General features: G+C 38.6%; 1 protein-coding gene across 1 annotated transcript; it reads left to right on the plus strand.

The window, feature by feature from the left end:
* Nucleotides 1-580: 580 nt before the first annotated feature.
* On the plus strand, nucleotides 581-15,224 carry LOC139740898 (uncharacterized). The gene is made up of 11 exons (XM_071651483.1): nucleotides 581-773; nucleotides 2,966-3,079; nucleotides 4,719-4,859; nucleotides 5,845-6,045; nucleotides 7,460-7,531; nucleotides 9,117-9,230; nucleotides 11,006-11,152; nucleotides 11,744-11,923; nucleotides 12,286-13,572; nucleotides 14,086-14,172; nucleotides 14,848-15,224. The coding sequence occupies exons 1-11, from the start codon at nucleotides 713-715 to the stop codon at nucleotides 15,222-15,224; spliced, it is 2,781 nt and encodes a 926-aa protein (XP_071507584.1). The 5' UTR covers nucleotides 581-712.
* The last annotated feature ends 4,492 nt before the right edge of the window (nucleotides 15,225-19,716 follow it).

Genomic DNA, 19,716 nt, shown 5'->3' on the forward strand with positions numbered 1-19,716 from the left:
TATATATATATATATATATATATAACAAAAGATATTCTAGCTGGAGACATGACGTTCGAATCAGATAAGCATATAGAAAGCGTAACACTTGCATCCTTTTTTTTTTTTTTTTTTTTTTTTTTTTTTTTTTTTTACACTGTACGTGTACAGCATGAACCATCTTTCCTTATATTGTAACCCTTCACTGCGCAACGAGAGCCAGCCAAACGGTACTGTGGGTCCTGGGGAATCCCCGTTTATGCCAATTTAAATTATATTTTCTTTATGTACAGATTATAACCAATAATGGCAGGAATTTTTATTTCTTTCAAAATTTTGATCCTTAAGATTTTATATCTAATTGAAAAACATATTTCAAACAGATTTGAATTAGATTCTAACAGATTTAGGACTGATACTGTTTAGTGAGCTCTGTGCTGAAATCCAATTCTCATTCATCGGCGAGATCGAGTATTAGTAGTGACGTAGTTTAGCCATACATCGTTCCATACTCGCAGGCATAGACCTGCAGTACTATCGTGTCGACCAGCATCGAATCGCATATAGCGCATACATAGCAAAAGCAGACGGGGGGCAAAGGTCCGAACGTACGCGATATCTGGTATCCTACACTTTGCGTTGCGAACGAAAGATTCCAAAATCTGCATTTTTTGTGACGAATTTGACTTGACGATTGTCAACCTTCTAGCACCAAGCAACCGGAAAAATCGTGATGGCATATCAAACCGATGCCGATGGCTATAGCTATCGAGACAAAGTGTCAAGCGACCCTGGTAAGTTTTGGGGTTTTGTGACTTTTATAGTTGTTGAGGGTGAGTCCTGTTTTGAGTGACTAGCACGAAACATTTGGACAACTAAACTGTACGTTGCAACCGTAAATTTTTACGTAGATTTAGCCTAGGCACGCAGCATTAAACAAAATGGCGTCAAATCCTCTTCAGTTATCGCATAGGTAATATTCCGTTTCAACGTTATCTTTGGTTCTCAGTCAAGTGACATCACGAACTGTGAAATTGAGACAAACAAAGTCATTGCTGGACTCAATTGAGTCAAAGGCCCGAACAATAACATCCAGAATCCAGATTCATTGGCGGGAGTTACAGAGGGGATGAGGTGAATACTGTCTGTAGACTGTAGTCTCGCCTAGTGCCTAAGTAACGTTAGTGGTCAAAATTAGGTCACTCTGAATTTGATATAAAAAAACCCCTATTTTCCATGCACCATAAATACTGCGAAGAAACGTACTGCATTTGTGATTTTTACTGCGCTTAAACGTCTTAAGGTCACACTGTTGTGGGTTTCGTATCGACCGACAAGTATGTCTAATTCTACGAAAAACTTCTCATTTATAATAATGACATTGGCTGGGTCAGTTTTTCGCTCCTTTAAGAAGCAAACAACTGACCCAGCAAATGTCATTTTTATAAATGAGAAGTTTTTCACCTTAGACATACTTGTCGGTCAAGGTTTTGTACTGCCAGAGGACTGGTTAAAGATGGAGATTGTAAATTACTGCGAAGTATGAATACTATGATGTTTGATTACGATGGTTCGGTATTGAAAAGCCAAATAAAGGTGTTCAGTTGGGGTGTTTCACAGAGAATCCAAGTCATTCTTAAAAGTTAAGATTGACTTGAATTTCTGTTATGCCGTAGGTTTCACGGTTCAGTTTCATTGAATGTTCATATATGGCAGGGTATATGGTTGGATTTTTTTTTTTTAAAATCAGAATTTACAGAAAAAAAAATGTACCTTTGACATCTCTTTCATTTTGTACGTTAATTCATGGCTGCATGTAAAAATCTCAACAATTTTAGTTTTCATTTGGATGTTGGAAATTCATTGTAGACACACACAGCACGCATACCACAATTTTAAGTAGATCTTAACTTTTACAATCGAGTGAAATTCTTTGTGAATCAACCACCCCCCCCCCCCCATCCCCGTCTGATTTTGATAATTCCCTGTTTGTGTAAACTCCATCCATTCAATACGTTTAAGTACATGTATGTATGATTACCAAATGCTCTCTCATATTAGAGAGTTTCAGTATCATTGCTGTGTCGTTTGTTAATCGAGGTGCACATTTTGATTTATTCTTGTATCCAGTTCTTTAAATCAGAGAAGATAAGTAATGGCTGAGTGAACTACAGTCTGTTGAGACTTTTGGCTCTGGGTCCTCAACTTCTCTGGCTCTGCAAAAGGAAAATTTGATAGCTTACCAGTTCATATGATTTCTACAAGGATAGATACACAACTTTGTATAAATTATATCTGATGTCCTACAGAGTTTATGGGCGTAAGGACTGACCAATTTGTAGTTCGATTTCTCTATTAGAATGGTCTACTATAAATGTTGATTTTAGGGTATGTAGTTGTGTAAATCAGCACATGGTGAGACTACAATCTGTAAATGATGGGATATGTATTAATCTGGCTCATGATGTAATGCAAAAGGCAACATACATCTACCTTGTACATAGTACCGGTACTCCAGATGCACTCTATGACCAATAAACCTGATAGAATAGATATGATCCACATGGCCTGATGATGAAAATGCTGGAGATATGTAGGAAGAACACTTTGCTTCCATGCTGTTTTTTGAAGGTCATCATTTCTGGTCATTTTGATGTTCCGTTCCTCTAAAAGTAGTATGTAATCTGGATGCACTTCAGATGAACCAAGCAAAACTCACTTCAAAGTTTAACCCATGGAAGACTAGTCCCGAGTGTACCCAGGCAGGTGTCTATGAGGAATGCATGGTATACCAAATCAGCTTGTCCTCAATAGGTTAAAACTTGGCATTTTCTTTGGTTATTCAGGGTTGCTCTTCTGAGCTGATCAGATTGTACCATAAGTCTTGGAATGTGTCTTGTTTGATTGTCATAGTATTTCAGCTCTAACAGGTAGTAAATTTGATTTAGCAAAGCAACTTTATGTAATATTTCTTGTTTCTTTCCAGTCTACATGATCCATGGCGAAAGGGAAATACGTGAAGTGGTCAGCCCAGTGACACAAAGGATCGAAGATGACCTCAAAATTGAGAAAGTGACGTATAAACGGAATTTCAAAGACAGTGAGTGCTCACTTGTTTACTCTTCAGACTATGCAGACTTTAACCCTAGTGCAACTGCTATTGGAGCTTCAGAACCTGTGTACACACTGTGTGCATGTGCAAACAGTAAATGCAATGTGGGATAAGGATATTTAAAGGTCCTGTTTACCTTTGGGAACAGTGATTTTAAAAAATGTTCAAGATATCACTTTTGATGCATATGTGTAGGTCAGTTGTATCACAAAACATCCTACCATAACATTTTGTTTTGCAATAAAGCCTAAAACATAAGGAGATATCACTATTTGTCTCATTAAACCATAACTGTAGATGGTTTAGTCTGGAAACATTTTTATTATAACTATTGTTCACATTTTGTATATTTAACCATACTTAACATAGATTATACTTGTTCTAATTTTTACATTGGTTGTTCCTATCCCTAACTCACATTTTAGAACTATTTTGAAGCACTAATGCTGGGTTTTTGTTTCATCTGCAAATGGTCAAGTATCCCTTTAAATTCAATAGGTACACATACCCAATTTATACCCTCACAGATTCATGGTGTGATAATCTTTTCTTCATTGTTGTTGTTCAAAGCCAATACTGTGTGCATTCATGTGAACAGAGGATGATTTATTTTCCACAGGTTTGCGAATTCCAGATGTGGAAAAGAGAGAGTAAGGAAAAAACACAGAACAAAACAGACCATTGCAATCAATGACATAGCATTCCATTTCAAGCCGACAGCATTGACAATCAAAGTTAATCAGGAAAATAGATAATAGTGCCTGGAGCAGTAACTGAAGTCCCATTCACACACAGCCATGATTTTGTCTGCAATGACCTCAAGAAAAATGATGTCACAGATATCCAACTCTCTAGCTGTGAACTGGCTTATATTGTTAAAGGGATCGTATAGTTTTAGTTGAGACCTAACTTCAGGTTTCTAACATTTTTGGGTGAGATAATGAGAACCTCTTATGAACCATGAAAGAGCATGTAATTCCAAGAGGAATTCAACGTTTATTTGATGAAAATTGGTTTTGCAATGGCCGAGATACACAAAATAGAGCAATCCTAGTAAAAGGTGGGACCCACCTTTTATTATGATTGCTTTATTTTACTTTATTTTTGGATGTCTCAGCAATTCCAAAACCGATTTTCATCAAATAAACTTTGAATTCATCTTAGAATGGTATGCTCTGTACTATTTTATGAGTGGTTTCATGGTTTCTCACAAAAAGTTAAAAGCAATACTGTATCATCCCTTTAAACTTGAAGATTTCATAACTTTCTTTATCTTGTGTCAACTTTATCAAAGCATCTGTCATTGTCTTTGGTCGATTTTCCTTTAAGAAAGTCCTTGCGAGGATGGAGTGGTGTATCATTTGTTCTAAGGGCACCTCGCAATACTAGCTTTTATGCTGAGACATATCACAATATGGCATTTTTAAACAGCACACTTCTTACCCTTACCCAAAACAGCATTTAGTGGCCTATGTACCAGCCAGACAGTGACTTGATTTGCTGGGATAAGCAGGCAACGAGTGGATTCGTGTCAGTCTGTACCACATCAGTGAAATTTCTATGGTTTGTAGATTTTGCAAATTAGTGATGTGGAGAAAAATTCGCTCAATCTGTTATATTCCTGCAGAGCCGAATGAAGAGATTGCAAGGGAGATTTTAAACATGGTAAATTCACTTCAGAAAGGTGATGGCAGAGGTATCGTCATGCTTTCACACCAGTTCTGCAAGGTCTTGAAAAACAACAAAATCCTGACTCAACAGTTTGAAGGTGAGTTTTTTGACATGCTTGCACAGAACAAGCTGTTTGCCAAAGAATCTATGAACACCTTATGCTCTCTCATCCAATTTCTTTATTACTGGCAAATTGTTTCCATTATTTATATTATGGATTATTGCAAGTATTCAGCTTACTCTCAAAGAAATTTCAATATAATGAAATTTGGATATAATGCAAGAAAACTACTGGTCCTTGGGACTTCCTTATAATAAGAGTTGCCTGTATATTTGCATTAGGAAATTTCCTCTCTTTAAAAGTTTGATTATGATTCAACTATTTTGACTCATAAAAACAACAATGACACAATGCACTTTCAAAGTTTGTCACTTCCCTTAGATACTGAGGTGTTGGGTCACATGTCTCTGATGCAGATGCAGATTATTATTATTTTTTTTTTTTTATATTTCAAAGTGAATTTTATGGCTGAATTAATGAAGGATTACATCTTTGGTGAGCTTGCACAAGACATGTGGGCACTGTCAATATCCAGTCCTGCGTATCGTTTCAAATTCATATTCCGTTCAAATGGCCAAGATGGTAGATACAGTGTTTCCTCTCAGCTGTTTTATGAGATGAGCTTTGGACAAAGGAACATTCAGAAAACCCTGTTATTAGTTGATCAATTGTGTTTCAACATTAGATTATGTTGTGGTTTTCACAGCTTCACATGTTACAGAGGACCGCTTTTATTGCCAGTTCCCCCACTACACGTCTGAAAAATGAACCGCTATGAGGAAAACTAAGATGGATTTATATGCAGACGTATCATTCAGGGTTTATACACTGGTTACGTATTTCAACACCCTTCTAACAATTGTTAATCAAATGTCTTTTTATATACAACATGTAGATTTCAGTATACCCAATATCCAAGTTGTTGTGTGGCTGAGATGCTGCAGTCTGTATTCACTGAAAAAAAAAAAAATCTCCTTTAGAAATTATGCAGTTTCGTGATGTAATTTCACTTCTGCTACAGAGAAAATCTTGGAGGATCTAAGTCGGCCGAGTGTGGACCATCGCATTGCCTGGCTGTTAACAGAAGATGACATGATGTCGAAGCCCATCGTCAGCGAGGTGTTCTCCGCAAAGTTCGTCAATCGCATGAGACAAATCCAGCCTGCAGTACAGAGCAGTACAACACCATTGGATGCTGAGGCCATCCTCAAGCAGTGGCAAGGTAGTGAATTGCCCAATTCAAGACTTTAAGGGCCACATTCCACAAAACGAGTGCGCCCACGCAATATTTCTCTCAGACATATTTCACAATACCATAAACCTGTCATCATCATGACTTGTCATTTTTTCCCAATGAGTCATATGAAAGAATTAATGTTCCTTACATTCCGCTTCTCATTTTGTGTGTAAGTGCACAATAAGTGAGCCACAATATACATGTACACAAGAACATAAAACTCCTTTCAGTGTTGTAGGCTTGTGGTTTTATGCTGGCTTATGATATATAATTACTTGTCCCAATAATTTTGTTACAATGGGAGTGCCATGTAATGATAATGAAAATGTCTTCTTTTTTTGGGGGGGGGGGGGGGAGGGAGTGTCTGTCCACCCTTTCATGATGCTAATGGGCCTTATGACATGATTGACCCACTGAGTGCTGGGGTTATTTTTCTACAGATGTTGTCAATCTGTGGTCCATAAATAGGTGTGTCTTCATCAGCTCGAGCTTGAAGAATAGCACGCTTATGGGGGATCAGAGAAATAAGCCCGAAGTCAGCTGAAATGTGCAATCGCATCTTCACCAGCTCGAGCTTCAGGCACGGTCGGGTTTAAAATAAGCTCGATGCTGGCACGTGCTCACTGAAACGAATGGTACCGGTGCAAACACACTCCAACTCGACTGCCTACGTTCCTGTGTGGTGCGCAACGCATGTAGTGCCGATGTTTAAGCTTGAGCTGATGAAGACGCGTTAAGATTAGCATGCTATTTTGCAAATTAGCTGGCTATTCTGCAAATAAGTCCAAGATTTTGGTGGTTTATTTTCCGATCAGAATAGCGCGCTATTTCGTTCTTCATTGCAAAATTAGCAGGCTGTTTTCTGATCGGGCTAATTCTTTGGATCAGAAATAGCGGGCTATTTTTCGAGCTCGAGCTGGTGAAGACCCACCTATTGTGAATTTCACTGCGTGTCCTTCATTCAAGAAAGATTAGACAGAACTGGTTGAATTCGATAAATCTGTACAAAAATCAGATCTGACAAAAGTTTGCAAAGTTGAGGTAGAAGCCTGAATTTTACTCTTTAAAAAAAAAGTGTTGCCAATTTAAAGATGATTTTAGGATTTAGTGATTTAAAGGTTTTCAATGATTCTACAATGCAAATGAGCAACTGAATGTGACCAATTTAGGGCTCTAGTGAATGAGACATTTTCATTCCTTATGAAACACTCGAATGAAAGTTACAGGTAGTAAACAGGTATAGCATCGAAGCACAGAAATGATTTCTTGGACTGGATATGAGCTGATTAAAATCAACCAGTGAAGCATTATCACTCATCATCACACCATTCTCGTGGATGGTAATATGGTTTTATTGATTTACTTATTTTTGTTCTTGAAAAATTATCTATCTTGACAGGCACAGATGCTGAACCTCCTGGAGATATGGATGTCTCGAGTCAAGAGGAGACAACTCTAAAAGTGGAAAATGGTGCGTCACAGTTTCTCATAATAGGACAGTGATTTGGCTATGTTGGTAGGGCATCTGCCACCCAACCCAATTGATTTGGATTGGATTCCCAAGTCTAGCTGAGCAATGTTGTGTGTAATCATATCATACCCTCTTGTAAGAGGCAAAACCCTGTCCCTCAGATGTAGTGTAGTGAATTTTGATGTCAAGAGACTGTTTTGATAGCGTGTCTTGATGTGAATAAAGGCTACCGCACACTTCACAACTTTGCCACAATTTACAGGTCATAATCATACAACCTTGAAGACCGAAAGTGTGACGTCACCAGCCTTGCCAGTTTCCAGTCATGTGACTGGGTCTTAATGCCAGTTGTAGAGATTTGACATGTCAAATTTCCAGGACTGGTTGTGAACTTTCAGCCAATCGTGCTACAGTATAATGTACTAATGAAGCCAGAACAGTCGTAAGCCTAGCTGTGTGGTCTGATCATATAGTGTGCGGTGGCGAGTCATGCAACTGGTCATATGACCCGGTTGCCTTTATAGTCATGCGACCGATCTGATCGTACAATGCAAACATGACTGACAATTTGTTGTCAGTCAGAGAATTTAAAATGCTTGCCCATCTCCTGCAGCTTGCATATTTTTCTCCAATACTTGTCTCAAGTACCTTACACTACGGGAGATGAAGAGGCACTGATTACAGTTTGGCAAATTGCCCAAAGGTCAACGGTCGGAAGTTGTTGAACTTTTGCTGAAAGTGTCATTTTCCAGCTTTAACTTCAGTAAGGAATGTCCAGTGATAATGTAAGCTGGTAAAATGTTTGTAAACATATTGAAAAATGATGTCCATGAAATTACGAATCTTTCTCCACACCTGTTTGAACTCTTAAGGAGGTATCGCACCAGGGCCCATTTTCATAAAAGGTGTTTAGCAACTTCCCATGGCAACAGCCAACCAGGAAGCTGGATTCTTGTCATTACCATGACAACTGCCATTCCAGCAAGAGTTGCTATCATCATTATGAACTTTTTATGAAATGGGGCCCTGAATAGCAGGTTTCTGGCATTCAATCAACTATGCTGTCTCAACGATTTCATATGTGGTCTCCATGACATTACAGTGCTTCTTGTTTGTCATTACTACCACAGAAAAAAAAAAGGAATCACTACATAATCATTTATTTGTTTATATGCATATAGGTCTGAACAAAGCATATTAAAGTGAACAGCCAAAATGGACAAGATGGAGTTAATGAAGGAATATTTTCACTCGAAAGCAAGAAGCATATTATGACTTGTAATTCTGACCCACAGTCATGTCAGTTGCTAATTGAGCATGGTCATGAAACTGGATTCGAGGTTGTGAGCTGTTATAAACTTCTCTTTTTTTTCCAGAGATATAATTGAAGTACAGTATTCTTATGATCAAACTTGGGATATGACCTCCAATGTCAGATGGAATTTATGGATTTTTTTTTTAATGTGAGAATGTAGCAATGAGACAGTGAAATGCAATACTATACAATAGTCACAGGAATGGAACATTTATAAACACAAACAGAATAATAATGTCTGTTTCCATGATCATTGTTGCTTGTGTTCAGTTCACATCGTCCATGGAGGGGCCAAGCAAGCAGTGCGTGAAATTGGTCGCGAATTAGAAGATGGCTTTGAACTAGAGGAGACAATCAAGTACAAACTGTACCATGGAATTGCAGGTAGGTATAGTAGGATGGAATACTAACCTCTAATTGTGCCTGTTGCATATTGTGGATATGATGTTTTCACTACCGAATAGTTCGATCCACATGAAATTCTATATGTAATTAGACAGAAGAATTGTGCTCCAAGGGGAATTTACCACATCACAGGGAAACCCTGTCCAGACGAGGTCTCCAGGACTGCTGATTTTACCTCATTATAACCGGTACCACATTGTAAATGCACTAAAAAAGAGATCACTTAAAGGGGATGGCTAGTAACTGATCAGTGGGAATCAGTGGGAATGCTAAGGGATGATTGTTGCAATCACTGTGGGATTCATTTAAGAGTACATTGTATATCTATTGTGATACGAAAACTATTTGCTGCAGAATGGTCACATATATATTCAAGTAATGTGCAGTTTAATCGCCCCGTCACTGTACAGGCATGCTAACCTGGAAACATTAAACTGCACATTACTAGAATATGAGACCATTCTGAAGCAAATAATTTTCACACAACAATATATGCATAATGTACTCCTAAATCATGGCTCGACACTAACTTTTTTGTTTGGTGGCCCAATGGGGCCACCAAAATCCTAAATTTCAAATTTTTGGTGGCCCGAGAGAAAAATTTGGTGTCCCCCCCAAAAAAACAATAAAAAACGTTAAAAGTCCTTTTTTTTAATGAGTCAAATATATAAGTTTTATGATAGTAAGAGTTAGAAGTTAGACATAATCTACTCATAAATAAACTTCAACAAACTTGCAACACTCACTCTCAGGCACTCATTCAGTCCTTTTCATCCATCCTTTAAACAAATTTAACTGCTGATTTCCGGCGCAGAAAGTTGCGAATTTATTGACATACTTTTCAAAAAATTTTGGTGGCCCGAGGCGGGCCACCAAATTTGCCCTTTTTTGAAATTTGGTGGCCCGACTTTCATTTTTGGTGGCCCCGGGCCTCCGGGCCACCGTTAGTGTCGAGCCCTGCCTAAATGAATCCCACAAGAATTGGAACAATCATCCCCCAGCATTCCCACTGATTCCCACTGATCAATTACTAGCCATCTCCTTTAAATGCAGTTATGAGAAAAAAATGGGGACTGCCAAATTCATCTTGTTAAAAGTGGTAACTTATAAGGAAGTTTGACAGAATTACATTTTCATGTGTATGTGGATTTCACTGAGCCACATTGACACTTACAAGATTCAAAACTTTTGAACGGATAGTGCAATTTATGTATTTATTTTCTTTTTGCAATGTACACTGGTGTGTTCTACCATTTTGACATCCACTGAATCCACATGTATGTTTGGGGTAAATTCCCCTTTATTCATGTTTTTTTGGATGTGGTTACCCCATGTGATCTGCAGTCTTCAGTAGGGAAATTGAGAAGTGCATTCATACAGGAATTGTAGGTTAATATTCCAAATATATAGTGAATCTTATCTTATTTGATGGTCATTCCCAGCTGTGTTGTATGGCATGCATGCAGGACTCACTTAAGACTTTTGCAGAACATGCAGTCAGCTTAACAATGCAAAATTAGTGCTAAATGTAATTGGTTAGTACCCGAGTATGTAGAAATATGTAGATACTTTTCAGTGCTTTCTAATTTTAGCCATTTTTTTTCCTCAATTTCCAACTTATCCTCCGCCTTCCATCTGTATTTTCGAACGATACTTATAACTTGGAGGGGTAGTGACTCTATGTACAGAGAAGCGGTGTTAGACATTAACGTGAACCATTGGGTTGACTCTTTTCCATTAAAACAATTATGCAGCGGATCCTGGGATCATTGCCAAAATTGTGCTGAGTGAAGTGCGGGCGGTGATCGAGAAAGATGGGCCCAACACTCTTGGGGTGGTCGTGTGGTGTCCCAAGCTTCTTGACATGATGGTGAAGTCATCAGACAAGGGGATATTTGAAAGTAAGAGAGCAAATGATGCAGTTTGGGTACCCTGAAGGTACCTAATGGAAATCTGCCATTTTGTTGACTCATTTTTTTTTTTCCTTCTTCTTTCTTCTTTTTTTTTGCGCTTTATTCTGATTTACCAAAAAATGAGTGGTAGTAATCTCGTTTTGATACTGATTCTGTTAATGCTGGAAAAATGCTGGAAAATCTCTGCATTATCAAGAAGTGGCTCTATACAGATTGGTTTTAAAATTTGCTGGATAAAACTTTCCTCGTGAACTATCATCTTGACCATTCTAAATCTCTACTGTGTAGTAGAGCAATTGAAGACCATCTTATATCCTGTGAACATGTTGTGAATACTTGCCTGTTACATGTATAATTACGTAGAGTTCAGATATCTTTAAAATTTTCATTATTCATCGTGACAAAAACATTCTAAATTCCTTTACCATGTGTTCGATTTCTTTCCTATACAGTCACATGAAAAAGATTTGATGAATGTTTGAGATGCACAAGTTTGTTGCAGAATCAGTTGGTGAAACTCAGATATGTGGGATTCTATGTCAATACTGTGAAGTGACTATTGTCAATGTCCTTTTCCAGACTTGCTCATCAATTGCGGAGGTGGCAAAGTGTTTGTTCACTTATGCCTTGGCGTGAACGAGTATGTAATCAAGAATGAATTCCAGAAGCTGATGGGGCTCGGCTTTGTGCCCATCGAGGTGAACGAGGATGGAAGTATTGATCTTAAAAATCTGGTGGAGCGGATCAAGGTTGCATGGAGTAAGTGGCATCCTCCCTTCCTCATTCTTTACTGATAAAGGGCAATTCTGGACCAGTTAAAAGTTTGTCTCCAAAGACTTTGTGAAATAACATACACACAGTCCTGAAAATTTGATCAACATTCAATAAGGATAAGGAAGTTTTGAAATTGTGCAGTTTTACTAATAGTTGCAAAACAGTTTTTGAAAATTCATTGGCTAATGCAGCATTCCATTCTTGATTGAATAACAGTATATATTTCTGTTGGATATGCATTCGTACAGATTGCTGCATCTTTATCAAGAGTTGAGTCTCTGTTTATTGATTAAAAAGAAAGAGGAGACTGGTGTTATGAACTACACACTTTTTTTTTTCCACTACAGGTATGCCAGTGAAAGTCCCAACAAAGCCTGTAGCACTATATTCAGATGCAGGAGACCAGCAGCCATCTCCCAAAGCCTGTCAAGATGAAGGCGAAGAGAGACAGAGTTCTGCTGATCGAAGATCATCCCACATCAGTGAGCCGAGGGCTTTGGCATCAGAAGAAGGATGTCGGCGTCAGTACCAAGATCTGGGCCAGGGGCCCGTGGGTACCATTGTTGGAAACCCTTGCAACCAGAACGAGCAAGGCGGACGCCTCTTGCCCTCGGGGTTTCACTCCCACAGTTTGCAGTATCACGGAGCAAAGAGTCCAGGAGCACCAATTCTGCCCACCCAGGCAGCCGGGGCGTCAAGCGGGATGTGTAGCTCTGGAGAGGGAAGGTCAAAGGTGATCACCAACGATGGGGGATCCTGGAGTGGTGGTCCAGCCGAGTTTGCTCCCAACAGTGACTCACTCATTGAGCGGATGATGCAGCAAGGTCAAACCCTTGGGAATGGAGGATCACCTGGAGGTTCCTTTCCACAACAGATGATCCATCCTGGAGGAAATCCTGCACTGACAGGAGTTGGTGATTCTCCCAATGGGTCTGGGATGATGTACAGGCAGGCAACCTCAGCTCAGTCATCTCTGGGCCGCTCTAGGTATGTTGCCGACAATGTTTCCCTCTCTATGACCTCACTCCCTTCTTCTTCTGTGCGGCCTTTTGGTTCTCACGAGCCCGTAACACGCCAAACAGATCTGACTGTTGAACCTGTGGCAGGATATAACCTCAACAACACAGCAAGGATCACCAATCAGGAGGGTTTCCACTCTCTTCCTTCAGAGCACCAAATGGCATCTCATTTAGGATCAGACCGCAGCTACCTAACCTCCGCCCCACAGAGGAGCATGTCTATTGACCCAGAAGGCCAGAACCAGAGGCCAACTGCCTGTAAGTTCCCACGAAGAGATAACATGGACAATGTGTCATCAGCTGTTAGTGGTCCCTCCTCCCAGATGCTCTCGTATGGCAGTCAGGCCAAGGATTGTGCTGTTCCCTTCCCGTCCTCCACAACTTCTAGCCAGTTCCCAATGTCGTTGCCTACTGTCACTGCAGGTGCATCTATCGGTGATCAGCAGATTCACTTCTCTGGTTTGGAGTCGATAGCCACAAATAGATTGTCAGGCTCTAGGGACCCTCCGATTGTACAGTGCTCATCTGAGTCCTATAACATCAGCAATGACCACCAGCCACACTATGCCATCAATACACCAAGCGTCAATGCTTTCGCCCAAGAGGACCGCAGAGGTAACTATTACTGCAAATTTTCTGCTTGCCAATTTCAGAATTTCTTTCTTGGACATTACAAGGAGATAATGTTGGTGTCCACAAAGAAAATAAAAAGAGTTATAGTATAGCTGTGCTACTTGTATTTGCAGTAACTATTCAGTTTCTCATTGTCTCCAGTGTAGTAACAGGTTGTCATTTATGAAATGTGACTTGAAACCCTCACAACACTGGTCATAGTGTGGAGATATTATCTTTAGAGGCATTTTATTAATTCATTTATGCTCATTGCCAATGTTACGATCAGTAGTAAATTCAGAGATTGAAGATTTTAATATTTGCAACTGAAATTAATAATGGTAATTAATGACTTAGGCAAGGTTCAAATGACAATTTTTTTTTTTCTAATGCTTTATGAATCATTGGCGATGGGTATCAGAATATATAACAAGGAGACACATCATCAAACCTTCGAATATGATTTCAAGGACCAGATTTGACAAGTAGTCTATCCCTTCTGTCACTTTTCTCCAGATTTCCAGAGTCTCCCCAATCAGGAAGTGGCTTCAAACTTCAGGTCTCGGCCAGCTGGAACAAGTGTGAAGAACAGGGATGGAATGGGTAAGTTACAAGATAAAAAGAACCTTGTTATACCCCGTTTATACACACAGGTGGGCCCAGGAGCACTCCTGTTTGTTCATGCAGATATCACCACTCCCAGAGACCACAAGTGAAGTGTCTGAAAGGGGCATAAATATTACGGTGACCTTCAGGTGCCCAGGAACTTCTAACATGTAAACTGTATGTGCATAATTGATGTCTATACTATAAAACTCAATTTTTCGTGGCATGAAATTTTCGCAAGTTGCCTCTAACATTCAATGCATAGACATGTGTAGACAGAAACTTTTGCCTGCATGTTAATTTCTTGAATCTTGGCTCTGGCGAAATCTGCAAAATTTGAATGCGTAATTTGTATGAACATTTCTTGTTTTACAGTAATCAAGTGCAATTAGAGCCACGGCATTCAGTGCTGCAAGAAGATATTTTATAAAGTTCGGTTCAACCTGTAAATGCTCTTAGGTATATGTTATGTTTGGGTGATTTGAATACATTGACTGATAATGCTTTACAGTTAGTGTGCATTGAATCTCTGCAGTATCTTCCCACGGTGCGTATGATAGTCTTTGTAACAAATTACTCCCAGTCCCACACTTATGATATGATGTATTGTGCTGTTCATACTGGACTATAATTCATGCTTTAATACATATCATCTCTCTATTCAAATTAAAGGCTATGAACAGTCATTCAGAGCATCAGAGAGGAAAATCTTGTTGTCACGTGACACCATCGATCTGGAAGAGGAGAAGAAGAAAGAACCTGCAGATTGCACCATCGCTGAGATGAACCATAAGTGTAGGAAGTTACTGACGGTTCTGCTCGACCCAGACTGTGTGACTGGTATGAACTGGAAAGACATAGCTCACCACTACGGGATGGACACTATCATGATCAGGTACATGGAACACAAAAAAGAGGACCACACGGAAGAGCTGCTGACTTGGATCAGCCAAAAACGGCCGCTGGAGACATGCAGAGAGTTGAAACTTGTCATTAAACATTTCCAACGTATGGATGTTGTCCGCAAAATGGAAAAATTTGGGTATTGAGGGGGAATATGCTATCGTGCACTTTGTTTAGGATGATCATCCTTGCAAGACCATTCCCCCTTTCTTTCTTAACCCGTTGAGGATGAGTCCCGAGTATATTCGGACAAGTGTCTTGGGAGAAACACGTGTTGTGGTAAAATTAGCCTGTCCTCAACAGGTTAAGCTTCTGCCATGAGGTGTCGAAGGAGGCATTATACATTTTTGGGGGATTGAGAATAGAAGATGGTTCATTGCTGGTGGGAATGACCTTTTATCTGCTAAATTTGTTCATGGTGCTTGTGTCATGGCCCTGGTTGAAATTGGAAGATGTCGTAGAAGATGTCTATTGCATAAGATAATCAAAGGATAGCATCAGTTATCTGTCATCTTAGGATTACAGGCCTAGAGATAGCGATTGTAACCATATAGATAAGGGTGTAAAATGCCTCAACTTTCATGTTTGCAAAACTGTAGAGAGAAATGGAAGAAGTTATTCCTAGCTTACATCACATATTTGCTATTTATTTTCCACTGAATATTCTCCAGGTGATTGTTTTTGTGATGATGATACATTTTGTTGTGTAAAAAAAAAGATGTGATGTCTTTTTTTTTTATTATAACTATTGGTACTTATGACAGTGAATAATGTCATCAAAAATATCTTTCATAGGACAACAGAAATTTTCAGTGAAGGCAATACATGTATTTGGCATTCAAACTACTGGCATCTGATAAAACTTATTGCAAAAAGAGTAGTCGTACTAGCCTTACATTCCTGTATGCATGATTGTTCGGTAAGCTTGAATCTTCGCTGCCATATTGTTGTGATTTTATTTTGCTTTCTCTTGTCTTGCTGTTTAGATTATCTTTATGAAAAAAATGTGGATATTTATCCTTTTTTGTACCATTATCTTGAAATAGAATTATTACTGCTACAGTGCTTGAAGAGGAAGAGCATATAGGTATCCCTCTCATTATAATTCATAGACCATTTTTGAATGTGTAGAAGTATATGGTTTCCCTTCAAGATCAAAGACTTTACGGTTTGTTCTGTGTATATAGCCAGTACAGCATTTTAGATTAATTTTTGTTCAGATTTATTATTTGTTTTGGAACCGACATGAACTTGTGTACATGCAAGCATACATAAAGGAAGCTTGAAGCCTATTGTTTAATTTTATGTAATAATTGATTGATGTGTGTATGGAAGAATCTTCCTTGTGTGTTCAGGGTTCCATTTTTTTTTTTTTTCTGTCTGTCTTGAGCGCAAAATGAAGCAAAAGTGAGGTTAATGATATGAGCACGTGTATATCAAAATGGCACTCTCAAAAAAAAAGAAGCATTTTATATAGTGGTGCAACCTCAATTATCTAGCTATTTTGGGACTGGAGCCCACCTGGACAAGTTATACTGCCGGATAAGTGTGATACCCTCAATCATGATACTTTTAAGCAAGGTGTATTGGAGTATACGTACCGCATTGCTAATGTAATATACACTACAATGATTCATTGTATTGTGCACTGAAAATTCAGGGACAAGTCTGTGCCAGTCCATGTGTGGATAATAGAGAGATGTGAAAAAGTGATGGCAGGATAACGGTGGTCAGACTGTAATACATTTTGGATCATGACAAAGGAGGCTACCTGCTGGGGAAGTCTATCTGCTCATCAATTACTACAACAATATTTTCTCATCATTATGATCACACAACATGCTGTTTGATGTGATTGTCAACGTGAGTATTAGTAGATATTGCAGTGGCAGAAATTGGAACAAGTAGATATTTTGGATGTGACGGCCATTTGGAGATGCGTGATGTACACCTGTATAAAGATCCAATTCACAGTATCTTTGAGCTGCTCCTCATATTGCACATGAGGTGTTTTAAATTGTGTAAATTGGATATACAGAGAGCTTTCTTGCTAATCACTGTGCTGTGATAATGATGATACAGTGCAGCTTCACTGGCTCATTTGTTGTCAGGCATCTGTTATGGGTAAAATTTTGCCATTAACATCTTGTTCTTGCATAGTCAAATTTGTCACCATATTTGGCAGCTATTTTTGTAATGGTGATAGAGTATATACAGCTGTAATCAGCGCAATCAGCGCCATGCCCAACCCCTGATTAGAAGTTTTTTATTATAATTATGGTTTTTTTAAGTATAGAGTCATAAAAACTTTGTGCAAATACATTCACTCCCCCGCAGTGAGTGTACTCTTTAAAGTTTGTGTACAGTATGTCCCAAAAAATTAACAACGGGACCCTCCGCAATGATATCTTTAAAAATAGCGAATCAATCTACATACAAATTCAGGGTATGAAACTATCACTCATTGCCCACATCTTACAGAAAACCCCATTCAATTTGCTTCAGTGGTCAAAGAGAAATGAGGAATTTTGAAGAGGATGTCGGGAATCTCTTCCCTCCAAGTTCTATTATTCACACACAAGAGCAATGAATTGCTAAAATTGGAAGAATCAGATTCATGACATGCTTTACAACAATCTACATTTCTCTGTGACCGCTTAACCAAATTGAATGGAGTTTTCTGCAAAATAGAGCTAAGATGTTATATTTTAAGACCCTGAAGTAGCACTTAGACAGGTCAATCATATTGGGTGTTATCAATTTGAAAATCTGATTGTAATCTTTGGGGGACATACTGCAGTATGTCCCCCAAAAAATTACAATCAGATTTTCGCATTGATAACACCCAGTATGATTAAATTTTTAAAATGCTACTTCAGGGTCTTAAAATATATCATTTTAGTTCTATTTTGCAGAAACCCCCGTTCGATTTGGTTAAGCAGTCACAGAGAAATGTAGATTGTTGTAGAGCATGTCATGTGTCTGATTCTTCCAAGTTTAGCACTTTGATGATCTTGTGTGTGAATACAATAGACAAAACATGGAGGGAAGGGATTCCCGACATCCTCTTCAAAATTCCGTATTTCTCTTTGACCGCTGAAGCAAATCGAATGGGGTTTTCTGTAAGATGTGGGCAATGGGTTATAGTTTTATACCCTGAATTTGTATATAGATTGATGCAATATTTTTAAAGATATCATTGCGGAGGGCCGTGTTGTAATTTTGGGGGGGGGGGGACATACGGTATGGCAGATCTGGGGGTGGCCCCCTTGGAGCTGGACCAAACTAAGGGCCAGTTTTCACATTTTGATCTTCTTTTTGAAAATGCATGGGCAAATTGTTGCAATTGTGATAGAATATACCAATGGACACCAAGCCCTCATGGAAGTCCCCCAAAGCTTCCCAGTATGCTGTGTTCTTCTATCAAAGGCAGTAGAATGCCTGGATGGTGAACGGGTCTTTTGTTTATCACGAGTCTATTTCATCACTTGTTTAGTACATACAACATTTTGTATGTACATGTAGCATGATATAAAATGTGGTGTCCATCGTGTCGAAGTGCATCTTAGTCTTTTGAAAATATATATTAGTTTCATCATTGGAATCATTTATTCATTTATTTTACTTGGGATTTTTTAAAATCATTATGTTAATAGGAAAATGAAATTATTGTACTATGGCCAAGGCCGACATGTAATGCTTAATTGGTAGTCTACAACACTACCAACGGAATGTAGAAGTATGTATTTTGTAAACGGAATGCAGAAGTATGTATTTTGTACTCAGAATCTTTGTAGAGAAGTCAGTGTTGTTGTGCATAAATGTCTTTGAATTTAGCAAGTTCTGGCACATTTACATATTGCCATTACTTGCCTTTTTACGGCCAATTCTATATCATGTTTCCTTTTGTGTTGTGGACATTGCATGTTCAAAACATGCTTGCAAATGGCTGTAACACGGGTTGTCTTGTGCATCAAATTTAATGCCCACAGGGTTTTCATGTTTTGTCTGAAGATTATGCTGTAAGCATCTTGGTGAAGGAGATTCAAGAGATGGAGTTCCAACTGGCTGTTATTATTCAAGCAGTAGTCAGTTTTCTGTTATGAACAAAAGAAATCCACAGGTGCATTAGTGCCATTGATGATCAGTGTTCGGTGCCACCATCTTGCTGAGTGATCTGAAGATTAATCAGAAGATTCACTTTGAATGCTAACAGAATGTTGGCTGAAATTTGCTTGTTTATTTATTTAGAGAAATGAAATCTTACTTTATGATGATAAAGCATATTAAACAAAAGTCAATCCCTTTCAGAAATATGTGCAAAAGTGTAAATCAGAGCTGTATCATGTGCAAATGTTTTTAACTGCACCACCCTAGAAAGCCATTTTGATCACCTTTTTCACATAATTCTGACAAATGAAACTGATATGGAACAACCTTTAAGTATATTCTTTATTGAAAGATATATCAGATTAGTGCCGGGGCATGCCCAGTTGAGTAATTTTCATTTTTATTTTTCTTTATTTTTATGCAATTTCTATTGCTGCATCCCAATATTTTTACCACTATATATCACCTATCTTTTAGAAGTAGGGATGGCGAAAAGTAATTACCATCACAAAGACATATCTTCATTAG

Source organism: Diadema antillarum, unplaced genomic scaffold (genome assembly GCF_040938485.1).
Source record: "Diadema antillarum isolate AM-2024a unplaced genomic scaffold, OU_Dant_1.0 seq00000889_RagTag, whole genome shotgun sequence".
Classification (NCBI taxonomy): Eukaryota; Metazoa; Echinodermata; class Echinoidea; order Diadematoida; family Diadematidae; genus Diadema; species Diadema antillarum.